We start from the raw sequence: 20,514 nt of genomic DNA on the forward strand, positions 1-20,514 counted from the left end.
GTGTTCGAACGGGTTTCAAACCCCATTATAGGCTATGGGGAACATATACTCGTTAAGGGGGAAACCCAAATCCGTGTCTGGAGGGTCACCAAGTCCACTATGACACCCCAGGAAATGATACCAACACCTTGAAATGACACTGGGACAGCATGTCTAGGGGCATAAAAGTCACTTTATTTCATGGAAATCCCTGTCAGCTTGCGGTTTTCGCAAGCTAACTTTTTCCCATAGGAATGCATTGGACAGCGCTGATTGGTCGAATTCCGTATTCCATTCAGGTCCGACCTTAGACTCCGCCTCCTTCGGCAGAGCCAGCACTGATTGGCCGAAGGCTGGCCAATGCATTCCTATGGGTATGCAGAGACTCAGCTGTGTTGAGCCAGTTCTGCTCAACTACACCGTGTGCTGGTCAGCCCATCAGATGTAACAGAGCCGAGGGTGCACTAGAACCCTTGTGCACACTCAGCTCACGCTAATAGAATGCATTGGCCAGCGCTGATTGGCCAATGCATTCTATAAGCCTGATGAAGCAGAGCTGAATGTGTGTGCTTAGCTCAACTACTCCACCAGCGTAGTTGAGCTAAGCACACACATTCAGCTCTACTTCATCAGGCTAATAGAATGCATTGGCCAGCGCAGATTGGCCAGAGTACGGAATTCGACCAATCAGCGCTGGCTCTGCTGGAGGAGGCGGAGTCTAAGGTCGGACCAGAATGGAGACTGGTGTGGAGTGATCTTAGACTCCTCCTCCTCCAGCAGAGCCAGCGCTGATTGGTCAAATTCCGTACTCTGGCCAATCAGCGCTGTCCAATGCATTCCTATGGGAAAAGGTTTATCTCACAAAAATCACAATTACACACCCGATAGAGCCCCAAAAAGTTATTTTTAATAACATTCCTACCTAAATAAAGGTTATCCCTAGCTATCCCTGCCTGTACAGCTATCCCTGTCTCTTACTCACACAGTTCACATTCTCATATGACCCGGATTTGAAATCCACTATTCGTCTAAAATGGAGGTCACCTGATTTCGGCAGCCAATGACTTTTTCCGATTTTTTTCAATGCCCCCGTTGTCGTAGTTCCTGTCCCACCTCCCCTGCGCTGTTATTGGTGCAAAAAAATGCGCCAGGGAAGGTGGGAGGGGAATCAATTTTTTTTGGAGTTTGCCACGTGATGTTCGATTCGAATCGAACACATCGAACAGCCTGATATCCGATCGAACATGTGTTCGATAGAACACTGTTCGCTCATCTCTAGTCGCTATGACTGTTCTAGTTCTAGTACAAGCCTCACATAAATGACAGTACAGTGCGTTCTGCTAATCTGACACCCAGTAGCCCTGAAGTCTGGATGGTCTAGGGTAACAGAATATACCTGATGGCGTGTTTCGGGATAGGCATAGGGAAAGTCAGACTCTTCAGATGAGCAACTTGGCTTATAACCACTAGTCTGCTGCCATGTTGGAATTGGTGCCTGGCCCCGGGGCTCTTGCTGTCCACATTGGCTTATCTGTCTATTGGTGATGGTATGAACTATGTAGAGAATATCACATATCCTAAGGAGTATCACAGAATACAGCCCATACCATTGAATCCTCCTGCACCATGTGATGGTACCCAACAGCCCTGCCACTGCGAATGATACATCCTGTCACTCAGGGCCGCCATCAGGAATTTTGGGGCCCCATAAAGCCTAAGTGTCTGCCCCCCCCCCCCCCCCCTGCCATTTTTGCTTTGCGCGCCGCGAGAAATTTAGCCCCACCCACTGTTATGTTGACTCCGCCTACTCATTAATTTCCCATTTGCCCGCACACTGTATAATCCTCCTACAGTCACCCGTAAATTATATGTCCCCCTCCGTCTCTCCCCTAGCTTCATATACACCCTTCATCTGCCCTCAGATTCATGTCCCCTCCATCTCTGCCCCCAGATTCATGTCCCCTCCATCTCTGCCCCCAGATTCATGTCCCCTCCATCTCTGCCCCCCGATTCATGTCCCCACATTTCTGCCCACAGATTCATGTCCCTCCATCTCTGCCCCCAGATTCATGTCCCCCCATCTCCATACCTCCCAACTTTTGAAGAGCTAAAAGAGGGACAAAATGTGTGGCGCGCTTAGCGCGCCGCAACAAATTTAGCCCCACCCACTTTTGTGTTGACTCCGCCCACTCATTAATTTGTCATGTGCCCACACACAGTATAATCCTCCTACAGTCACCCGTAAATTATATGTCCCCCCTCTATCTCTCCCCCAGTTTCATATACACCCTTCATCTGCCCCCAGTTTCATGTCCCCCTTCCATCTCTGCCCAGGGATTCATGTCCCCACATCTCTGCCCCCAGTTTCATGTCCCCTCCATCTCTGCCCCCAGATTCATGTCCCCCCAGATTCATGTCCCCTCTCCATCTCTGCCCCCAGATTCATGTCCCCATCTCTGCCCCCAGATTCATGTCCCCACAGTGTCATGCCGTCCCCTCCTTCATCTGCCCCAGTGTCATTCCGTCCTCTCTTTCATCTGTCCCCAGATTCATGTCCCCACAGTGTCATGCCGTCCTCTTCTTCATCTGCCCCCAGATTCACGTTCCACCTCCACATTAAACTTACCTTCTCCTCCGCTCCCTCGCCGCTCTCTGCGCGTCTCTCTCGTTGACACATGCGGCTGAAGGAAGGAGCTGACACGGGTCAGCTCCACGCTTCGCCGCTGGGTGTCTCTCTCGCTGACACATATGCGGCTGAGCCGGGTTCCGGCTCAGCCGCATATGTGTCACCGAGAGAGGCGGCAGCGGCGAAGTGAGGAGCTGACACCGGCTCAGCCGCATATGTGTCAGCGAGAGAGGCGGCAGCGGCGAAGTCAGGAGCTGACACAGGTCAGCTCCTCTCTTCAGCCGCATATGTGTCAGCGAGACAGGCGGCAGCGGCGAAGCGAGGAGCTGACCTGTGTCAGCTCCTCGCTTCAGCCGCGTATGTGCTCAACTCAGATCTGCGTCCTCTGGCCGGGCCCCTGACACCAGTAGCAGTAGTACTGGCCTATTGGCGGACCTGCTGTCACTGTTTTATGTCCACTAGTTTCAGGGCATGTCTGGCTGAGTAGGGGCAGAGGTGGGAGCTGTGACCACATGTGGCACAATAAGATAGACAGGAGCAAAGATCATATCTGTCTGAATATGGAAATAAAATCAATCAGACCTTTTTCTAGCCTGGCAGAGGTTGTCAGCAGGATGTAGTTCTATCGATCTACAGGCTAATAAGCCGCCCCTCCGATCCATCTAATCATACATCTTTTGTGAATACGCCATAACTCCCGGGAATAAAACATATCGGTGTAATGTGCCTAACAAGAGATCCCAAATGCTTTGAGAAGTCGGGGTACGCCAGACCTGCAGCTTCAATGATACTCCATTCCCAGATGCAACCCTTGGGGACACTTGGCCAATATCCAGCATATTTTAGGGTTCCTACATAGTTAGGGTTTCTGGATCATCTGCTGGCGTCTGGATGGTCATAAAAACATAAATATGGCGGAAATGTCATTGATGTCATCATATTTTATTTCCAGTTTTTGGGCAGTCACGCTTTCACACTGACACCTGGAGCTGCTACTTCTGACTGCAATCCCCACACAACGACTTGCTGTATGGCCGTGTGTCTATCTGTAATGTGTCTTACTGTGCTGTTGGTTGTGGATTGTAATTGCCATACAGATCGCACAGGGTCTAAACTGACACATTGAAGCAAAGACAAACTTTTCAATAGTTCATGATGGTAGTGATTGTCAGGTTTGGATCACTATCACCTTGTATGCATCCCATCCTATATAATACGTGTAACTGCAGGAGACTGAAATCACCTCCAGCCATCATCCCATCCTACACGCCTCTGTGCAGACAGCTGTATATACACAATGTCCCCGCTTTTCTATTCTGCCCGGTGTATAGACATTGCTGCAGGGCAGAGCCCCATGAGAAGCGGCCCCCCTGTCTGCAGTATATATATATATATATATATATATATATATATATATATATATATATATATATATATATATATATATATATATATATATATATATATATATATATATATATATATATATATATATATGTATCTATCTGATGTGAGGACAGGGAGCCGGCAGTGAGCGGAGCCGCCGCCTGTGTTACCCTCCCCGGCTCTCAGCAGCTCCAGCTTGTCCCCGCATCGTACAATCAGCTTCCTGTAGCATAGAGCTTGTGGTAAAGATCCCGGGGATGGTGACAAGCGCCGGGAATAGAAGGGGGCAGCTCCCGCAGCGGTTTCATCTTCCTGCATAGATAGTGATGGACAGATGTGGGGGTGCTATGGCGGAAATCCCGGGGCCTCCTCTCCGCACCACCCCCGCACCTCCGCCAGTGACGGCCAGGGACTGTTAGGGAGGATGTCGGGGAGTGGGGAGACACGAAGAATGGAAGCTCTCCTGTCCGGTTCTAGCCGGTAATGGGCTCTGATCCCGGGCAGGGAAGCACACGGGGAGAGCGGAGCTTGACTCTGGCCCTGTGCTGAGTGACAGCCAATAGGAGGTGAGGCCGAGGCCGCTCAGCAGCCAATCAGTGCGCACCGCTGTGCATATAAGAGGCGGCGGCTGCTTCGGCCCCAGTGTTTTCCCGTCTAGGAAAGGAATTAGAGCTCGATTCGTATCATGGCAGAAACCGCGCCCGCCGCTGCCGCTGCTCCCCCTCCCGCCGAACCGGCCGCCAAATCCAAGAAGCAGCCGAAGAAAGCAGCCGCAGGGGGCGCCAAGAAGAGCAAGAAATCCTCCGGTCCCACCGTGTCCGAGCTGATCGTCAAAGCCGTGTCCGCCTCCAAGGAGCGCAGTGGGGTGTCTGTGGCCGCCCTGAAGAAGGTGCTGGCTGCTGGCGGCTACGATACAGACAAGAACCGCAGCCGTGTCAAGCTGGGCCTTAAGGCTCTGGTGACCAAGGGAACCCTGATCCAGGTGAAAGGCAGCGGCGCCTCCGGCTCCTTCAAGCTGAACAAGAAGCAGGCGGAGAGTAAGGACAAGGCGGCCAAGAAGAAGCCTGCAGCGGCCAAGCCCAAGAAAGCTGCCGCCAAGAAGCCCGCGGCTAAGTCTCCTAAGAAGGCGCCGACCGCGGCCAAGAGCCCGAAGAAAGCCAAGAAGCCTGCCGCGGCCGCCAAGAAGGCGGCCAAGAGCCCCAAGAAGCCGAAGGCGGCTCCTAAAGCCAAGAAGGTGACGAAGAGCCCGGCTAAGAAGGCGGCTAAGCCCAAAGCTGCCAAGAGCCCAGCTAAGAAGGCTGCCAAGCCCAAAGCTGCCAAGAGTCCGGCTAAGAAGGCTGCTAAAGCCAAGAAGCCCGCGGCTAAGAAATAAGCCCGAGCCGCCCTGTACTTGTCCCACAAAGGCTCTTCTCAGAGCCACCACCTTGTCCCGGCAGAGCTGTATGATCGCTATCTCCCCAGCCAACGGGGGGGCGGGGGCGTCATATTAACGGCAATCCTATGACCAGGGCTCCATTCCCGTATCCGCACCGACACATGAGCGGTCACTACAGGGTAACATCCCCGCAGGTTTCTCCAGGTGACCGGTCCAGCGGGGTAGTAATGAGGACTAAAAGCTGAGGCCGCTGAGGGTTTATAGGGGCAGTAATCCAGTAGATTGGCCGCGCATCCTCCTCGTTACTGGCGGGGGCCTCTGTCTGGATAAAGGGGGAGGAGGAGGAGGAGGAGGAGGAGGAATTGTCAGTATGTCTGAGCTACACAATCCCTGCAGTCCCGAATGCAGCCTGATGCCGGGGGTCGCTGCGGTGTACGGCGGGCGGCTGTGTGCGTGCTTGTGGTAGGGGGACAAACGATACATACTCCCAGGTCTGTATCAGATCAGCGGGGAACGAGCCTGGACGCCCGGGAGGTTGTACTGGGGGAGAAGGGGGATGAGGCTGGGTGACAAGCGCTCTCAGGGGAGCCCCCGCCTGACACTACTCGTTCCTACACAGGCTGAGGAGGGGGCTCCCCTGAGAGCTCTTGTCACCCAGCCTCATCCCCTTCTCCCCCAGTACAACCTCCCGGCGTCCAGGCTCGTTCTCCCCTGAGAGCGCACACCGTTATTTCGGGGTCACTTCTGGACCCAGAAACTCGGATCTTTGCTGCCTCCTGTTCAGCGTGTTCTCTTGTATTTATAACGCACTGTCTGTGCTGCAGCTGAATGACTTGTCTGGGGGAGCTCCGGCTCCCAGCAGTAGGTTTGTGATGACACTGGGGCGGGTGGAGAAAGCCGGCAGACGTCCATTGTCTCCGGGGCCGAGCTGAGAGCGGCAGCAGGGACAGGGAGAGGCGGCGAGAACTGTAGGATATGAGCGGGAAAGCTCCGAATCACTAACGGGTGAAAGTTCTGCCAATCAGAGGAGGAAAGCAGGGGAGGGGGGGAGTGGCTTCAGGACACGCCCCATAATTGCGTCATCATAGCAGGGTTCTCCTTCTGGTCCGACCACTCTCTATATAAAAAGGCGGCTGTGCGGAGGGACGCTTATTCTAGTCTGTCAGCAGCAGCACAGAAGATGTCCGGTCGCGGTAAAGGAGGGAAAGGTCTCGGCAAGGGCGGTGCCAAGCGGCACAGGAAGGTGCTCCGGGATAACATCCAGGGCATCACCAAGCCTGCCATCCGCCGTCTAGCTCGCAGAGGAGGCGTCAAGCGCATCTCCGGTCTCATCTATGAGGAGACTCGCGGTGTCCTGAAAGTCTTCCTGGAGAACGTCATCCGTGACGCCGTCACCTACACCGAGCACGCCAAGAGGAAGACCGTCACCGCCATGGACGTGGTGTACGCGCTCAAGCGCCAGGGCCGCACTCTCTACGGCTTCGGAGGTTAATTCCGCCGCTCCCCGACTCTCTACTACATAACCCAAAGGCTCTTCTCAGAGCCGCCACATCCTCCAGAGAACAGAGCTGTCCCCGCCACCCACCTCTCCTCTGCCCTCTAGGGCTGGAGCTGTCGCTGCGGCTACTGTAGGAATACCGGAGAGCGTGGAGATAAACGCTCTTAAGCTTCAGGGAACGTGTGAACAAATGCATAAATCTTAAGAGCGTTCCTGTCGCTGTACAGTGTGCACTGCCTAAAGTTTCTCCTTTACTTTGCCAGTGTGCGCAGATGTAGATACACGCGATAGATACGAGGTTATCAGGCGGATAAGTTCCTTCGCCTTGAGGATAATACAAACAGTGCGGTGTAACGTCCATAAATACAATGACAAAACGGATCGGGATAAATAAAGCCTCTGGTCCGGGGAATAAACACCAGAAATGAAGGGCTCAGCAGCTCTAGTGTGGAAGGGGTGGGGGGGCTCTTAGAAGAGCCTTTGGGGTGATAGTACAGAGCAGGTGATGGAGCCGATTACTTGGCGCTGGTGTACTTGGTGACGGCCTTGGTGCCCTCGGACACGGCGTGCTTGGCCAACTCTCCGGGCAGCAGCAGGCGCACGGAGGTCTGGATCTCCCGGGAGGTGATGGTGGAGCGCTTGTTATAGTGAGCCAGGCGGGAGGCTTCTCCTGCGATGCGCTCAAAGACGTCGTTGACGAAGGAATTCATGATGCTCATGGCCTTGGAAGAAATGCCGGTGTCGGGGTGGACCTGCTTCAGCACCTTGTACACGTAGATGGCATAGCTCTCCCTCCTGGCCCTCTTACGCTTCTTGCCGTCCTTCTTCTGGGCCTTGGTCACGGCTTTCTTGGAGCCCTTCTTGGGCGCTGGGGCAGACTTGGCGGGATCAGGCATGGTAGCACGGCGATCTTTTCCCACACGAGAATGAGAGAAAATAATGTCTGTGCTCCTCCCAGCGCAGCCCTATTTATAGGCGGGCTATGCAAATGAGCGCCGCTGTCTGCGCGCTGTTCTACTGGACCAGCAAGTCATGTGACCAGTGCCAGCATCATAATCCCCGCCCTCCGCAGCTGATTGGCGCTTCCACCAGGTTTGAATTTCCTCCGTTTCTTCTCCTCAGGTTTACAGGTTCTAATCGCCTCGTTATGTTGCGGGGGGGAACGCCACAGATTGTCCCCTGTGTAGCCTGATGCATGCCGGCGGGGGCTGTACAGCGCCGTGCTGCACGGGGTCTGGGGGAGGGGCATGAGCGCTAATGCTGGACTGTAGAAATAAACCAATGAGATGGAGGGGGCGGGCTTTCCATGAGCCAATGAGGACGAGCCCCGGCTGTATAAATATGTCGCTCTTTCCGCTCCTCAGCTCATATCACCGCTGTGTAACGTCTATACTGAAGCGATGGCAAGAACAAGCAGACCGCCCGCAAATCCACCGGAGGGAAAGCTCCCCGCAAGCAGCTGGCCACTAAGGCCGCCAGGAAGAGCGCTCCGCCACCGGCGGAGTGAAGAAGCCTCACCGCTACCGCCCTGGTACAGTCGCTCTGCGTGAAATCCGCCGCTACCAGAAGTCCACCGAGCTGCTGATCCGTAAGCTTCCCTTCCAGCGCCTGGTTCGAGAGATCGCCCAGGACTTCAAGACGGATCTCCGCTTCCAGAGCTCCGCCGTCATGGCCCTGCAGGAAGCTAGCGAAGCTTACCTGGTCGGGCTCTTTGAGGACACCAACCTGTGCGCCATCCACGCCAAGAGGGTCACCATCATGCCCAAAGACATCCAGCTGGCCCGCAGGATTCGTGGGGAGAGGGCTTAAATCTGCCCAGGCACCGTCTGACAACACAAAGGCTCTTCTCAGAGCCACCAAAAATCCTCCCTCAGACGAGCTGTAGCCGTTGTCTTTCTCCTCTCGGGAGGGGAGAAGAGAAGCCTTCACTGGCTGCTAATAGAGAGGTTACCCTTTCCCCTTACAGTCACTGAGTTAGCGATATCTCGTCTCCCTCCTTTGTATGTATAACAGGCACATATGTAACTGCAGCGCCCTCTACAGTAACCTGAGCGCCGCCCCCACTGACTGCTGACTCAATCTTACTTCGCAGCAGCAGCAGCAGCGGAGGATGTAATAGACAGGCGGAGGCTTGAAATTCGCGTCCTTTCTCCCTTTGCACCACCTGACGCTGCCGGTTCTCGCGCGGGTTGTAACGGTCACTGAATGAATGGGAATCTACGATTGAGCGGGAAGATAGACAAAGGTTCGCCCGGATCAGCCCTTTAACGCCCGTTTCATCGGCACTTCTAAACCTGCCACCGTGGGCTGTGCCTGGCGGGAGAGAGGATTAGGATGAGCACAGCCATTACTATCCCTAACTGACCCTTGCGCCCGCACCACATCTCCCTCCCTCCCTCCTCTCCGTCGCTAGTATGTGCCTACTCCGCGCATCTCTCCCTAGCGCCTTCTACAATGACCTGAGCGCCGCTGAATCTTCTTCAGTTGGGGAGGGTTTGAAATTCGCGCCCATTCTCTCTGCACCACGTGACGCTGCCGGCTCTCGCGCGGGTTGTAACGGTCACTGAATGGGAATTGCAAAACCACCCGTGTGAGCGGGGAGATAGACAAAGGTTCACCCGGATCAGCCCTTTAACGCCCGTTTCATCGGCACTTGTAAGCCTGCCACCGTGGGCTGTGCCCTGGCGGGGAGAGAGGATTAGGATGAGCACAGCCATTACTATCCCTAACTGACAAGACCCTGCGCCCGCAACCACATCTCCCTCCCTCCTCCTCTCCGTACCTAGTATATGCCTACTCCGCACATCCTTCTACAATAACCTGAGGGCCGCCCCAGTCCGCTGCTGAATCTTCTTCAGTGGGAGAGGGCTCAGCTCTGGGGAGGTTTTGAAATTCGCGCCCCTTCTCTCTGCGCCACGTGACGCTGCCGGCTCTCGCGCGGATTGTAACGGTCACTGCGACTGAGCGGGAATTTCAAAACCACCAACCGTGTGAGCGGGGAGAAAAGACAAAGCGTCACCCGGAGGAGCCGGCGCTCACCTCGGCTTTGTATCAGCGCGCGCCCGCCCGCCCGCCCGCCCGCCCGCCCGCCCGTTATATCTAAGCTCCGCTTATACTACCTGCCTGGGAAGAGAGCATTAGCAGATTACCACCAGCCCGACCTGACACAAAACCCCGCGCCCGCACCACATCTCCCTACAGAGTGAATCCTCCTCCCGCTCAGTCACCCCCACGGTGCTTCCCTGTAAGGGCCGCCGGTCGGGCCAGGAGTTGGCTTCAGAATAGACGGACAGCCCGTATTGTAGACAGGAGGCAGCTCTGCTGTAGACAAGGTGGTGGCTCTTAGAAGAGCCTTTGCTTGTATAGACGGATGGGGTGGGAGCGGCGCTCACTTGCTCTTGCTGGGCTTGCTGCTCTCGGTCTTCTTGGGCAGCAGCACGGCCTGGATGTTGGGCAGGACGCCTCCCTGGGCGATGGTCACGCCACCCAGCAGTTTGTTCAGCTCCTCGTCATTGCGCACGGCCAGCTGCAGGTGACGGGGGATGATGCGGGTCTTCTTGTTGTCCCGTGCAGCATTACCAGCCAACTCCAGGATCTCAGCGGTCAGATACTCCAGTACGGCCGCCAGGTAGACGGGAGCACCAGCACCAACCCTCTCGGCGTAGTTGCCCTTGCGGAGAAGCCTGTGCACACGACCGACGGGGAACTGAAGTCCCGCCCGGGATGAGCGGGTCTTGGCCTTAGCACGAGCTTTGCCTCCTTGCTTGCCGCGTCCAGACATGGTTCGTGGATCGTCAGTTACTGTAATGGAACACAGAATATCCTGCCCTGTACCGGCTCCTCCTGCCTTATATATATAGTTCTGCCCCGCCCTCCTGCAACTCTCATTGGACACATCTCAAGCCGCCAATAGAGGCCAGATTTGTGGAACCACCAATCCGCTTCAGCAGGCGGGGCTTGCAAAAGTCACATGGTTTGCTGGTCCAGTAGAACAGCGCACAGACAGCGGCGCTCATTTGCATAGCCCGCCTATAAATAGGGCTGCGCTGGGAGGAGCACAGACATTACTTTCTCTCATTCTCGTGTGAAAGAGATCTCCGTGTTATACCATGCCTGATCCCGCCAAGTCTGCCCCAGCGCCCAAGAAGGGCTCCAAGAAAGCCGTGACCAAGGCCCAGAAGAAGGACGGCAAGAAGCGTAAGAGGGCCAGGAAGGAGAGCTATGCCATCTACGTGTACAAGGTGCTGAAGCAGGTCCACCCCGACACCGGTATCTCCTCCAAGGCCATGGTCGTCATGAATTCCTTCGTCAACGACATCTTCGAGCGCATCGCAGGAGAAGCCTCCCGCCTGGCTCACTACAACAAGCGCTCCACCATCACCTCCCGGGAGATCCAGACCGCCGTGCGCCTGCTGCTGCCCGGAGAGTTGGCCAAGCACGCCGTGTCCGAGGGCACCAAGGCCGTCACCAAGTACACCAGCGCCAAGTAATCGGCTCCATCACCTGCTCTGTACTATCACCCCAAAGGCTCTTCTAAGAGCCCCCCACACCTTCCACACTAGAGCTGCTGAGCCCTCCATTTCTGGCTTCTTGCTGCTGCTGCTGCTGCTGCTGCACGTGTTTCTACCCAGAACCTTTCTTTCCAGCTATTTTCTTGTACTTGCTAGACTTACTATACACCCAAAGAGAAGCTCTAATCTCCGGCTTGCTACATTGACATCTCTACGAGGTGCAGTGCTCTCTGCACGCACCTGCGATTGGAGGGTTAAACTAAGCTGCTACTTATCGGCCCGAGCTGCCGGCACGGGGGTTACACTGCAGAGCCGCAGTAGGACTACTTCTAGGGACCTGTTCACAAAGCTTAGATTCCGAAGGTTTGGACCGTTTTCTTCTTCTACTCTCTCCAGTATTCCAGCAGTGATGACATTACAGCCTACAGGAGGCGTCTGCAGCCCCAGACCTACAAGGCAGAGGAGAGGTGGGTGGCGGGGACAGCTCTGTTCTCAGGAGGATGTGGCGGCTCTGAGAAGAGCCTTTGGGTTATGAAGTAGAGAGTCGGGGAGCGGCGGAATTAGCCTCCGAAGCCGTAGAGAGTGCGGCCCTGACGCTTGAGCGCGTACACCACGTCCATGGCGGTGACGGTCTTCCTCTTGGCGTGCTCGGTGTAGGTGACGGCGTCACGGATGACGTTCTCCAGGAAGACTTTCAGGACACCGCGAGTTTCCTCATAGATGAGACCGGAGATGCGCTTGACGCCTCCTCTGCGAGCCAGACGGCGGATGGCAGGCTTGGTGATGCCCTGGATGTTATCCCGGAGCACCTTCCTGTGCCGCTTGGCACCGCCCTTGCCGAGACCTTTCCCTCCTTTACCGCGACCAGACATCTTCTGTGCTGCTGCTGCTGACAGACTAGAACAAGCGTCCCTCTGCACAGCCGCCTTTTTATATAGAGAGTGGTCGGACCAGAAGGAGAACCCTGCATTGATGACGTAATTCTTCGGCGTGACTCCTACAAGCCCCTCCTCTGTCTCGCGCTGATTGGCTGACATAAGACAATGGATCACTTTGAATTTCCCGCTCATTCTCCCATTGCCGAGGGTCAGCGGTCAGCGGCTCCTTCTAGCCGGCCTACTAGATAACATGCAGGGCGCTGTTCTCACTGCTCCAGACCTTCTTCTCTGTCAATAGGACTATTGCATTCCGGAGCCGCACCCCCTCCTCCCCGGATCTAATTCTTCTCCCGGCTGCGGGATCTCCTCTCTGCCCCCTATGGGCATCCTTGTGTAATCGCCGCGAGGCTGCAGTTATAGTGAACCCCGGGTGCGGGCTGTGCAGTTCCACGCTGATCCAGATGGGGGCGCGGGGAACAAACGGCACAGCTCGAAAGACCCTGTATATACGGATCCCAGCCAGCAGGTGGCGCACAGATACTACATAGGACGGTTACCGGGGCTCTAATTCTGTCGTTAGACGATCGTCTTTAACCCTTTCCCGGCAATGGCATTTTTTTTTTTTTTTTTTTTTTTTGTTTCGTTTTTTACTCCCCTCCTTCTAAGCCCCATAACTTTTTTATTTCTCCGCTCCCAGAGCCATATGAGGTCTTAATTTTTGCGGGACAAATTTTTCTTCCTGATGCCACCATTAATTATTCTATATAATGTACTGGGAAGCAGGAAAAACCATCAGAATGGGGTGGATTTGAAGAAAAAAATGCATTTCTGCGACATTCTTACAGGCTTTGGTTTTACGGCGTTCACTGTGCAGCCAAAATGACATGTCCCCTGTATTCTGTGTTTCGGTACGGTTCCAGGGATACCACATTTCTATGGTTTTATTTAAATTTCGACCCCTTAAAAAAAATTCCAAAACTGTTTTGTTTTGTTTTTTTCTAAAAGTCGCCATATTCCGACAGCCGTAACTTTTTTATACGTCCGTGTACAGAGATGTGTATGGCGTCTTTTTTTGCGGGGGTCGGGTGTACTCTTTAGTTCTACCATTTTCGGGAAATGTTATTGCTTTGATCACTTTTTATTCCAATTTATATCAGAATCAAAACACTGAAAAAAAAAAAAAAAAACGGCACTTTGGCACTTTTGACTATTTTTCCCGCTACAGCGTTTACCGAACAGGAAAGATATTTTTATAGATTTTTAGAGCGGGCAATTTTGGACGCGGGGATACCTAACATGTATGTGTTTCACAGTTTTTAACTACTTTTATATGTGTTCTAGGGAAAGGGGAGTGATTTGAATTTGTAATTCTTTTTATGTTTTATTATTATTATTTTATTTTTATTTTAACTTTATTTATTTGATTTTTTTTCCCATTTATTAGACCCCCTACGGGCGTTGAACCCCAGGGGGTCTGATCACTAATGCATTGCAATGCTAAAGCAAAAAATCATCCTTTCTTTTGCAGGCTGCATAGACCAGCCTGCAAAAGAGAGCATTTGCAGACAAGCCTGGGAGCCTTGTAAAGGCTCCCGGCTGTCATGCCAACGTGACGTCGGCCCTGGAGCATGCTCCAGGAGCAGGCGACCACCGGCAAAATGGCGGCGCCCATGCGTCGCCGGAAAAATGGCGCCTCCGGCGCCTTTGACCGTGGCGCCGCAGGGGTTAATGCCTTAAAGCAGTAGACACCCGGCGGCTATGGCGGCCGCCCGGCTCCCGAGCGGTCGCCATAGTTACAGACCCGACATGCGCCGTACTATTACGGCGCATGTCGGGAAGGGGTTAAAAAGGCCATTCTACTCCCACCTTCCAGTCTCTTCTTCTCCTCTTTGCTGTTTCTGTCAAAATCTGTTTATTGCAGTATGCAAATCCCGCTCATGGAACTCAGGGGGATTGCCCCTCTTGCTCCGAGCACCCCCACGTCATAACCTCTCGCCGCCCCTTAGTTCTTAATTCTCTTCACGCCCCTCTTCATATTCATCTCCTGACACTCTGCCTTGCGTACTCATCCGACGCTGTGCTACACGCCCCATGAAGAGGGGCATGAACAGAATGAACTAAAAGGAGCTTGTGCTGTTGTTAGGACTAAGGGAAAACAGATGATGAATAATAATAGAATAATACATTTTATTTTTATAGTGCCAACGTATTCTGCAGCGCTGTACAACTTGTAGGGTTCAAATACAGAGAGAAAAATGCATTACAAAGAAATAGTCACGTCACACAATGGGACTGAGGGCCCTGCTCGCAAGAGCTTACAATCTGTGAGGTAAAGGGGGTGGCACAAGAGGTAGCAGGGGCGGCATTGCTTATACAGGGGTCAGACAATATTGTAATAGTGGTGACTGTCTTTACACAAACATAAACCTGTAGGAGCCGTCACCGTCACTGCCTATATCTCCTCCGGCTTTACAGCTCAGGTTTACGTACAGAAGGTGTCATCTGCAGAATAAGGGGAGAAAAAAAAAAAAAAAAAGAAAAGGCAAAATAGTGCAGTATGCTGCTACGTCGTCTCGCCTGGTACGGCGCCCCGCGCCTTATGCTGCACCCCTCTACATTTTACACAGACCTGTTCCGCACCACATAATGCCGTCCCCAAAGACTGATGACCATTAGGCCAATACCGATTGGATTATTCCAACAGGCAATGGCTGACAGGCAATGATATATTCCCCAATTGCTCCATCCTCCACCAGCCCTCCTGTTCGATTCTAGGTAATGCTGTACATCATATGCAGGAGCTGAATAACATCACCCAAAAGGATTGTGCACAGAACTACTTTAAATATAGGACAACTAGTGAACCCGAACTGTACCCTATGGCAGCGAGGGAGCCCTCTCGGCCCTCCTGAATACAGCAGAACAGTCCCAAATTCCAGGTGCTGTCTCGCAGTCCTTTGGCGGTGGCTCCCAAATAACCTGCATATCACTTAAGAATGGCACTATATTATGCGGGGGCCCTCTGACGGGATGTTCTACTGACTGGGGCCCCTCCCTACAACATATTCTTGTTTGAAATGGTTATGGGTGCTGCAGCGGCATCTCATACACTTGAACAGGGTACAACTACAGTACCCACAACTGCGGTTGTAAGAACACAGCGAATAAGCAGCGCCCCACATTTAAACAATAATGGGATTTGCCTGCTCCGAGAAACAGTTGATCTGTGGGGTCCTAACAGTCTAAGGGATCAGTAGGGATTAGAGATGAGCCAACAGCGTTCCATCGAATTGGTATTCAGGCTGCTCAAGATATTCCATTCCAATTGAATACCACGCGGCAAACGCACTAAAAATTTGTATCCCCTCCCACCTTCCCTGGCGCTTTTTCTTTCTTTTTTTTTTTTTTTTTTTTTTTTTTTGCACCAATAACTGTGCAGGGGAGGTGGGACAGGAACTACGACAACCGCGGCATCGAAAAAAAAAAAAAAAAAAGTCAGAAAAAGTAATTGGCTGGCTGAATCAGGTGACCTCCGCTTCATATGAATGGGGGATTTCAGATTCGGTTCATATGAGACTGTGAACTATGTGACTGTGAGACAGGGATAGATATACTGTGGGAGGGGGAGGGGGCATGGCTAGCCGGCAACCAGAGCGGTCGCGTCTGCTGTGAGCTCCTGACTTGGACACTTTCATCCGTTTCTTACCGGCGGTGATCTCAGCCATCCATACAGATAACAACCCCGAGGCTCTCCTCCAAGCCTCTGTCTGCTATTTTGGGGTGTTATTTCACACTTTTACAGCGCTCCTGAGGATATAAACTGTTGCGGCCTTCTGTCCCACAGGACCCGGCCGCCATCTTGTTTTTGGACTTACCTGCTGCCGACTTGTTCCAGCTCCCGGCGTAGTCCCTCGCAGCTCTGGACCGCTCATCCGACCCAGGAGAGGACCTCTGGCGCGTTCCAGACACTTACTGCCTTCATCCAGCTCTCTTACTTTACCGGGCAGCTGATCATAGGAGTCACGACCGCCATTTTGTTTTTTTTGCGGCCTGCCTTCTTCTGGAGTCACCACGGCCTGCGGAGCGCAGGAGACATCTCCCGCGACATCACAGCTGCTTCTGGTTCTGGAGCAGCCTGGAGAGGAGGTATTTCGAGGTACGGAACCTCAGATTCTGGATCTCTTCTCCCAGACGCGGCAGCCATTTTGAGTAGGCCTCACTAGGATCCCTAGCCTAAAGTGTAAGGGCCGGCCCCTGATGTGACTTCTACGCAGAACCCAGATCCGGAAGAAGGGGTGTGACTTGCCGGACAGCTATCCGGCTGTGATTTGCGCCCAGCTCCAGACCTACCCATCTTGGAGCGCAGCCTGCCTCTCTGCATGAAGCAGCAGCTACAGACCAACTACACTGAGACGCCTGCAGCTGCCCTTCAGTTTAACCCACTCGTATCCTGACATGGAGGTGAGCCGAATCTGCATTTCTCCCTTCCCCTGGAGTTGGAAACAGTAGCAGGCCACATTAATCTGCACTTGAGGACCTATGATAAGATAAGATAATCCTTTAATAGTCCTACATTGGGGAAATTCCAGCATGTTACAGCAGCCTAGTAATACAGGATAATACACAGTAATATAATACAGACGCAGACACACATATGCTGAGAAGAGAAGATATACTAGGAGTCCATGGCAGCTAAGGAACGGAAGAGAAAGAAGGAAGACTTCATGGTCATCGTCATAGTCATTTAGTTGTCTGTGCGGAGTGTCTTCGCTTGGTCTGATGTAAATTATACAGCCCGGTCGCGGTTGGAAGGAAGGACCTGCGATAGCTTCTTCTCACACTTGGGGTGAAGCAGACGGTCACTTACAGTGCTGCCAAGTCCCATCAAGGTCCCATACATGGGGTGGGATTTGTTCTCCCGCATGGAGGTCACCACAGACAGTATCCTTCTGTCACCCACCACCTGTACTGGGTCCAGGGGGCTCCCCAGGACAGAGCTGGCCCTCCTGATCAGCCTGTCACGTCTGTTTCTGTCCCTGGTTGATGGACTGCACCCCCAGCAGGCCACACCGAAAAAGATGGCTGAGGCAACCACAGAGTTGAAGAAGGCCCTAAGAAGTGTCCCCTGGACTCCGAAGGCCCTCAGCCACCTGAGCAGGTAGAGTCTGCTGTGGCCCTTTCTGTGCAGCGCCTCCAGGTGATCAGCCCAGTCTAGTTTATTAGTGAGGAGCACGCCCAGGTACTTACAGGTCCTGACTATCTCAATACATATTCCCTGGATCTCCACCGGGGTCGGAGCACCTCTCCGTTTACTAAAGTCCACCACCATCTCCTTGGTCTTCCCAGCATTAATACTGAGCTGGTTCCGCTGGCACCATTCAACAAAGTCCAGGTTTAAGTCTCTGTATTCCCTATCGTCGCCATCAGTGATAAGGCCGACTATAGCAGAGTCATCGGAGGACTTCTGTAAGTAACAGCTGGATGAGTTGTGCCTGAAGTCAGCAGTGTACAGTGTGAAGAGAAATGGGGCAAGAACTGGACCTTGTGGTGCCCCCGTACTACAGATCACAGTGTCAGACACACAGTCCCGGGCTCTCACATACTGAGGGCGGGTTGTCAGGTAGTCTAGGGTCCAGTTGGACAGGTGATGGTCCACTCCACCAAGGTTCAGCTTTTCCCTCAGTAGCCCTTGCTGAATGGTGTTGAACGCACTGGAGAAGTCAAAGAACAATATTCTCACAGTGTTCCCGGGTTTCTCTAGGTGAGAGAGAACTCTATGAAGAAGGTGGATGATGGCGTCATCTACCCCAATGCCCGGCCGATAGGCAAACTGGAGGGGGTCCAGAGCGGAGCTCACTAGGGGGTGTAGGTGTGTCAGGACCAGTCTCTCTGGGACCTTCATCAGGTGAGATGTCAGTGCTACGGGTCGGTAGTCATTGTAGCCCACCGGGTTGGGTATCTTTGGGACTGGCACCACACAAGATGTTTTCCACAGTCGAGGTACCACTCCCAGCTTTAGACTCGTATTGTACATGTGTGTAATAATACCACACAGCTGGTCACTGCACATTTTAAGAACTCTTGCGCTTATACCATCAGGTCCTCCGGCCTTGTCTGCTTTAATAAACCCTTCTGCTACCCTCCTCCCCTATATCTCCTCTCCGGAAAGTTTTACATTCATATCCCATAAGTGGTGTCCCTGACCCTCGATATCTACGGTCCTCGGCTAGAGTTATTCTACATTCTTTCCGCACTCCCACACCTGGGCTTTCTTGCCCTCCCCTGCAGCCCCCTGCCGCCTTCTCTAACAGGGTCTCATCCGAACCTCCCCTGTGGATTAGTCGTAGCAGTTAAGATTGGGAAAGGCTGTCTTACCTACAGGAATATCATCCCCACTACTGCACTAAGAGACGTAGAACCCAATTATACCTGATACCTCGCTTGCAGAGGACGACTGTCTGCCTAGACGCTGAGATTGTCAACCTTACCTATTGATATTTGGGGACCTCTCCCCTCCCTGTACCTAAGTGAATCTCCAAGAACACTCTTGTCTATGTTGTCATTTAGACTGATGCTCTCTGTTTGCTAGATGTTATAGTCTTGACCTCGTCCCTCTCCCTCACTTATATTGCATCCATCAAGATGGTTAAACCAAATAAAGACAAAGGCACAGACCTCGCTGGTACTCCCAATCAAACTAAACTCCAAAGTGACTTGCAAAAGTATCTTAGAAAGAAAAATCGACAATCTCCCGCCGGATCGCTGAAAATGGCGCCTGACCACAATAGGGAGCCTGACACAGGTGATGACTCGGATGCTGAGAGTAATATTGACCAGGACCGCCTGGAGGATAGCACCTTCTTAAGAACATTTCTACAACAAGCTCTGTCAGCCGCCCTAGACCCAGTTCTTCAGCAACTTGAGGATATTAGAGCGGAACTTCATCATATAGACAGTCGAGTCTCTACTCTAGAAAGCGCATATCCTTCAATTAAATCTCATAATGACCTCACTACGTCTCAGCTGGCCCTGCACAAAGATTACATCGATTGTTCGCTTACTCTACTTCACCGCCCTCATCTCTTCTCTCTCCAGCAACCCTAAAAGGATTTTTGAAACTTTTCACTCCTTACTCACAGCCAAGGTGCAGACGCCATTCACAGTCCTTAGTGCTGATGACCTGGCCACGTATTTCCATGATAAAATTGATAAGATCCATCAGGAAATAACTGCCAAAGCCCCAGGTGGCATTGATCCCATCACCTACCATAGTACTTCATCATATAGACAGTCGAGTCTCTACTCTAGAAAGCGCATATCCTTCAATTAAATCTCATAATGACCTCACTACGTCTCAGCTGGCCCTGCACAAAGATTACATCGATTGTTCTCTTACTCTACTTCACCGCCCTGATCCCCTCACCAACCGCACTTCAGACTGTCTTTTCTCATCTTTTCAACCTGTTACAGAAGAGGAAGTCTCTCAGCTACTTTCTTCATCTCGCCCTACAACCTGCAGTAGTGACCCCTTCCCCTCGCACCTTCTCCAACCTCTGTCGCCTGCTGTCACGACTTGCCTTACTAAAATATTTAATCTCTCTCTCTCTCTCTCTCTCTCTCTCTCTCTCTCTCTCTCTCTCTCTCTCTCTCTCTCTCTCTCTCTCTCTCTCTCTCTCTCTCTCTCTTTCTCTTTCTCTTTCTCTTTCTCTTTCTCTCTCTCTCTCTCCATCCTCCTTCAAGCATGCTGTTATAACTCCGCTATTGGAAAAACCCCACCCTGTGCTGCTAACTATCGACCCATCTCTAACCCGCCCTTCATCTCTAAACTTTTGGAACGCCTGGTCTATTCTCGTTTAAACCGCTATCTCTCTGCTAACTCTCTGCTTGACCCCTTACAATCTCTGCACTCTACTGAAATGGCTCTCGCAAAAGTCTCCAATGATCTCCTAATGGCTAAATCCAATGGTGACTTCTCTCTTCTTATTCTTCTGGACCTCTCTGCAGCTTTTGACACTATTGATCATCATCTTCTCCTCCTCACTATGCTCCGCTCAGTCGGCCTCAACGCCACTGCGCTCTCCTGGTTCCCCTCTTATCTCTGACATCACCCCTGCACTCATACAGAACACTAGTGACTGTCTTTCTGCTGTCTCTAATATCATGTCCTCGCTCTATCTGAAACTAAATCTCTCTAAGACTGAACTACTACTGTTTCCACCATCTAACAGATCTGTCCCTGATATATCCATTGCAGTGTCAGG

General features: G+C 52.6%; 4 protein-coding genes and 1 pseudogene across 4 annotated transcripts; 3 read left to right on the top strand and 2 right to left on the bottom strand.

Annotated features, from left to right (window-relative positions):
* The first annotated feature begins 4,657 nt into the window (after positions 1-4,657).
* On the top strand, positions 4,658-5,385 carry LOC142182978 (histone H1.03-like). Its single transcript, XM_075257814.1, has one exon. The coding sequence runs from the start codon at positions 4,677-4,679 to the stop codon at positions 5,361-5,363; it is 687 nt and encodes a 228-aa protein (XP_075113915.1). The 5' UTR covers positions 4,658-4,676; the 3' UTR covers positions 5,364-5,385.
* A 1,941-nt stretch (positions 5,386-7,326) lies between these two features.
* On the bottom strand, positions 7,327-7,776 carry LOC142183591 (histone H2B type 1-O-like). The gene has a single exon (XM_075258729.1). It carries the CDS (start codon positions 7,758-7,760, stop codon positions 7,380-7,382), a length of 381 nt encoding a protein of 126 aa, XP_075114830.1. The 5' UTR covers positions 7,761-7,776; the 3' UTR covers positions 7,327-7,379.
* A 335-nt stretch (positions 7,777-8,111) lies between these two features.
* LOC142219221 (histone H3-like) lies at positions 8,112-8,690 on the top strand (annotated as a pseudogene).
* Positions 8,691-10,165: 1,475 nt separating this feature from the next.
* On the bottom strand, positions 10,166-10,693 carry LOC142219099 (histone H2A type 2-B). Its single transcript, XM_075288064.1, has one exon. It carries the CDS (start codon positions 10,643-10,645, stop codon positions 10,253-10,255), a length of 393 nt encoding a protein of 130 aa, XP_075144165.1. The 5' UTR covers positions 10,646-10,693; the 3' UTR covers positions 10,166-10,252.
* A 250-nt stretch (positions 10,694-10,943) lies between these two features.
* Positions 10,944-11,411, top strand: LOC142219100 (histone H2B type 1-O-like). Its single transcript, XM_075288065.1, has one exon. It carries the CDS (start codon positions 10,974-10,976, stop codon positions 11,352-11,354), a length of 381 nt encoding a protein of 126 aa, XP_075144166.1. The 5' UTR covers positions 10,944-10,973; the 3' UTR covers positions 11,355-11,411.
* The last annotated feature ends 9,103 nt before the right edge of the window (positions 11,412-20,514 follow it).

This window comes from Leptodactylus fuscus, chromosome 10 (assembly GCF_031893055.1).
Source record: "Leptodactylus fuscus isolate aLepFus1 chromosome 10, aLepFus1.hap2, whole genome shotgun sequence".
Lineage (NCBI taxonomy): Eukaryota > Metazoa > Chordata > Amphibia > Anura > Leptodactylidae > Leptodactylus > Leptodactylus fuscus.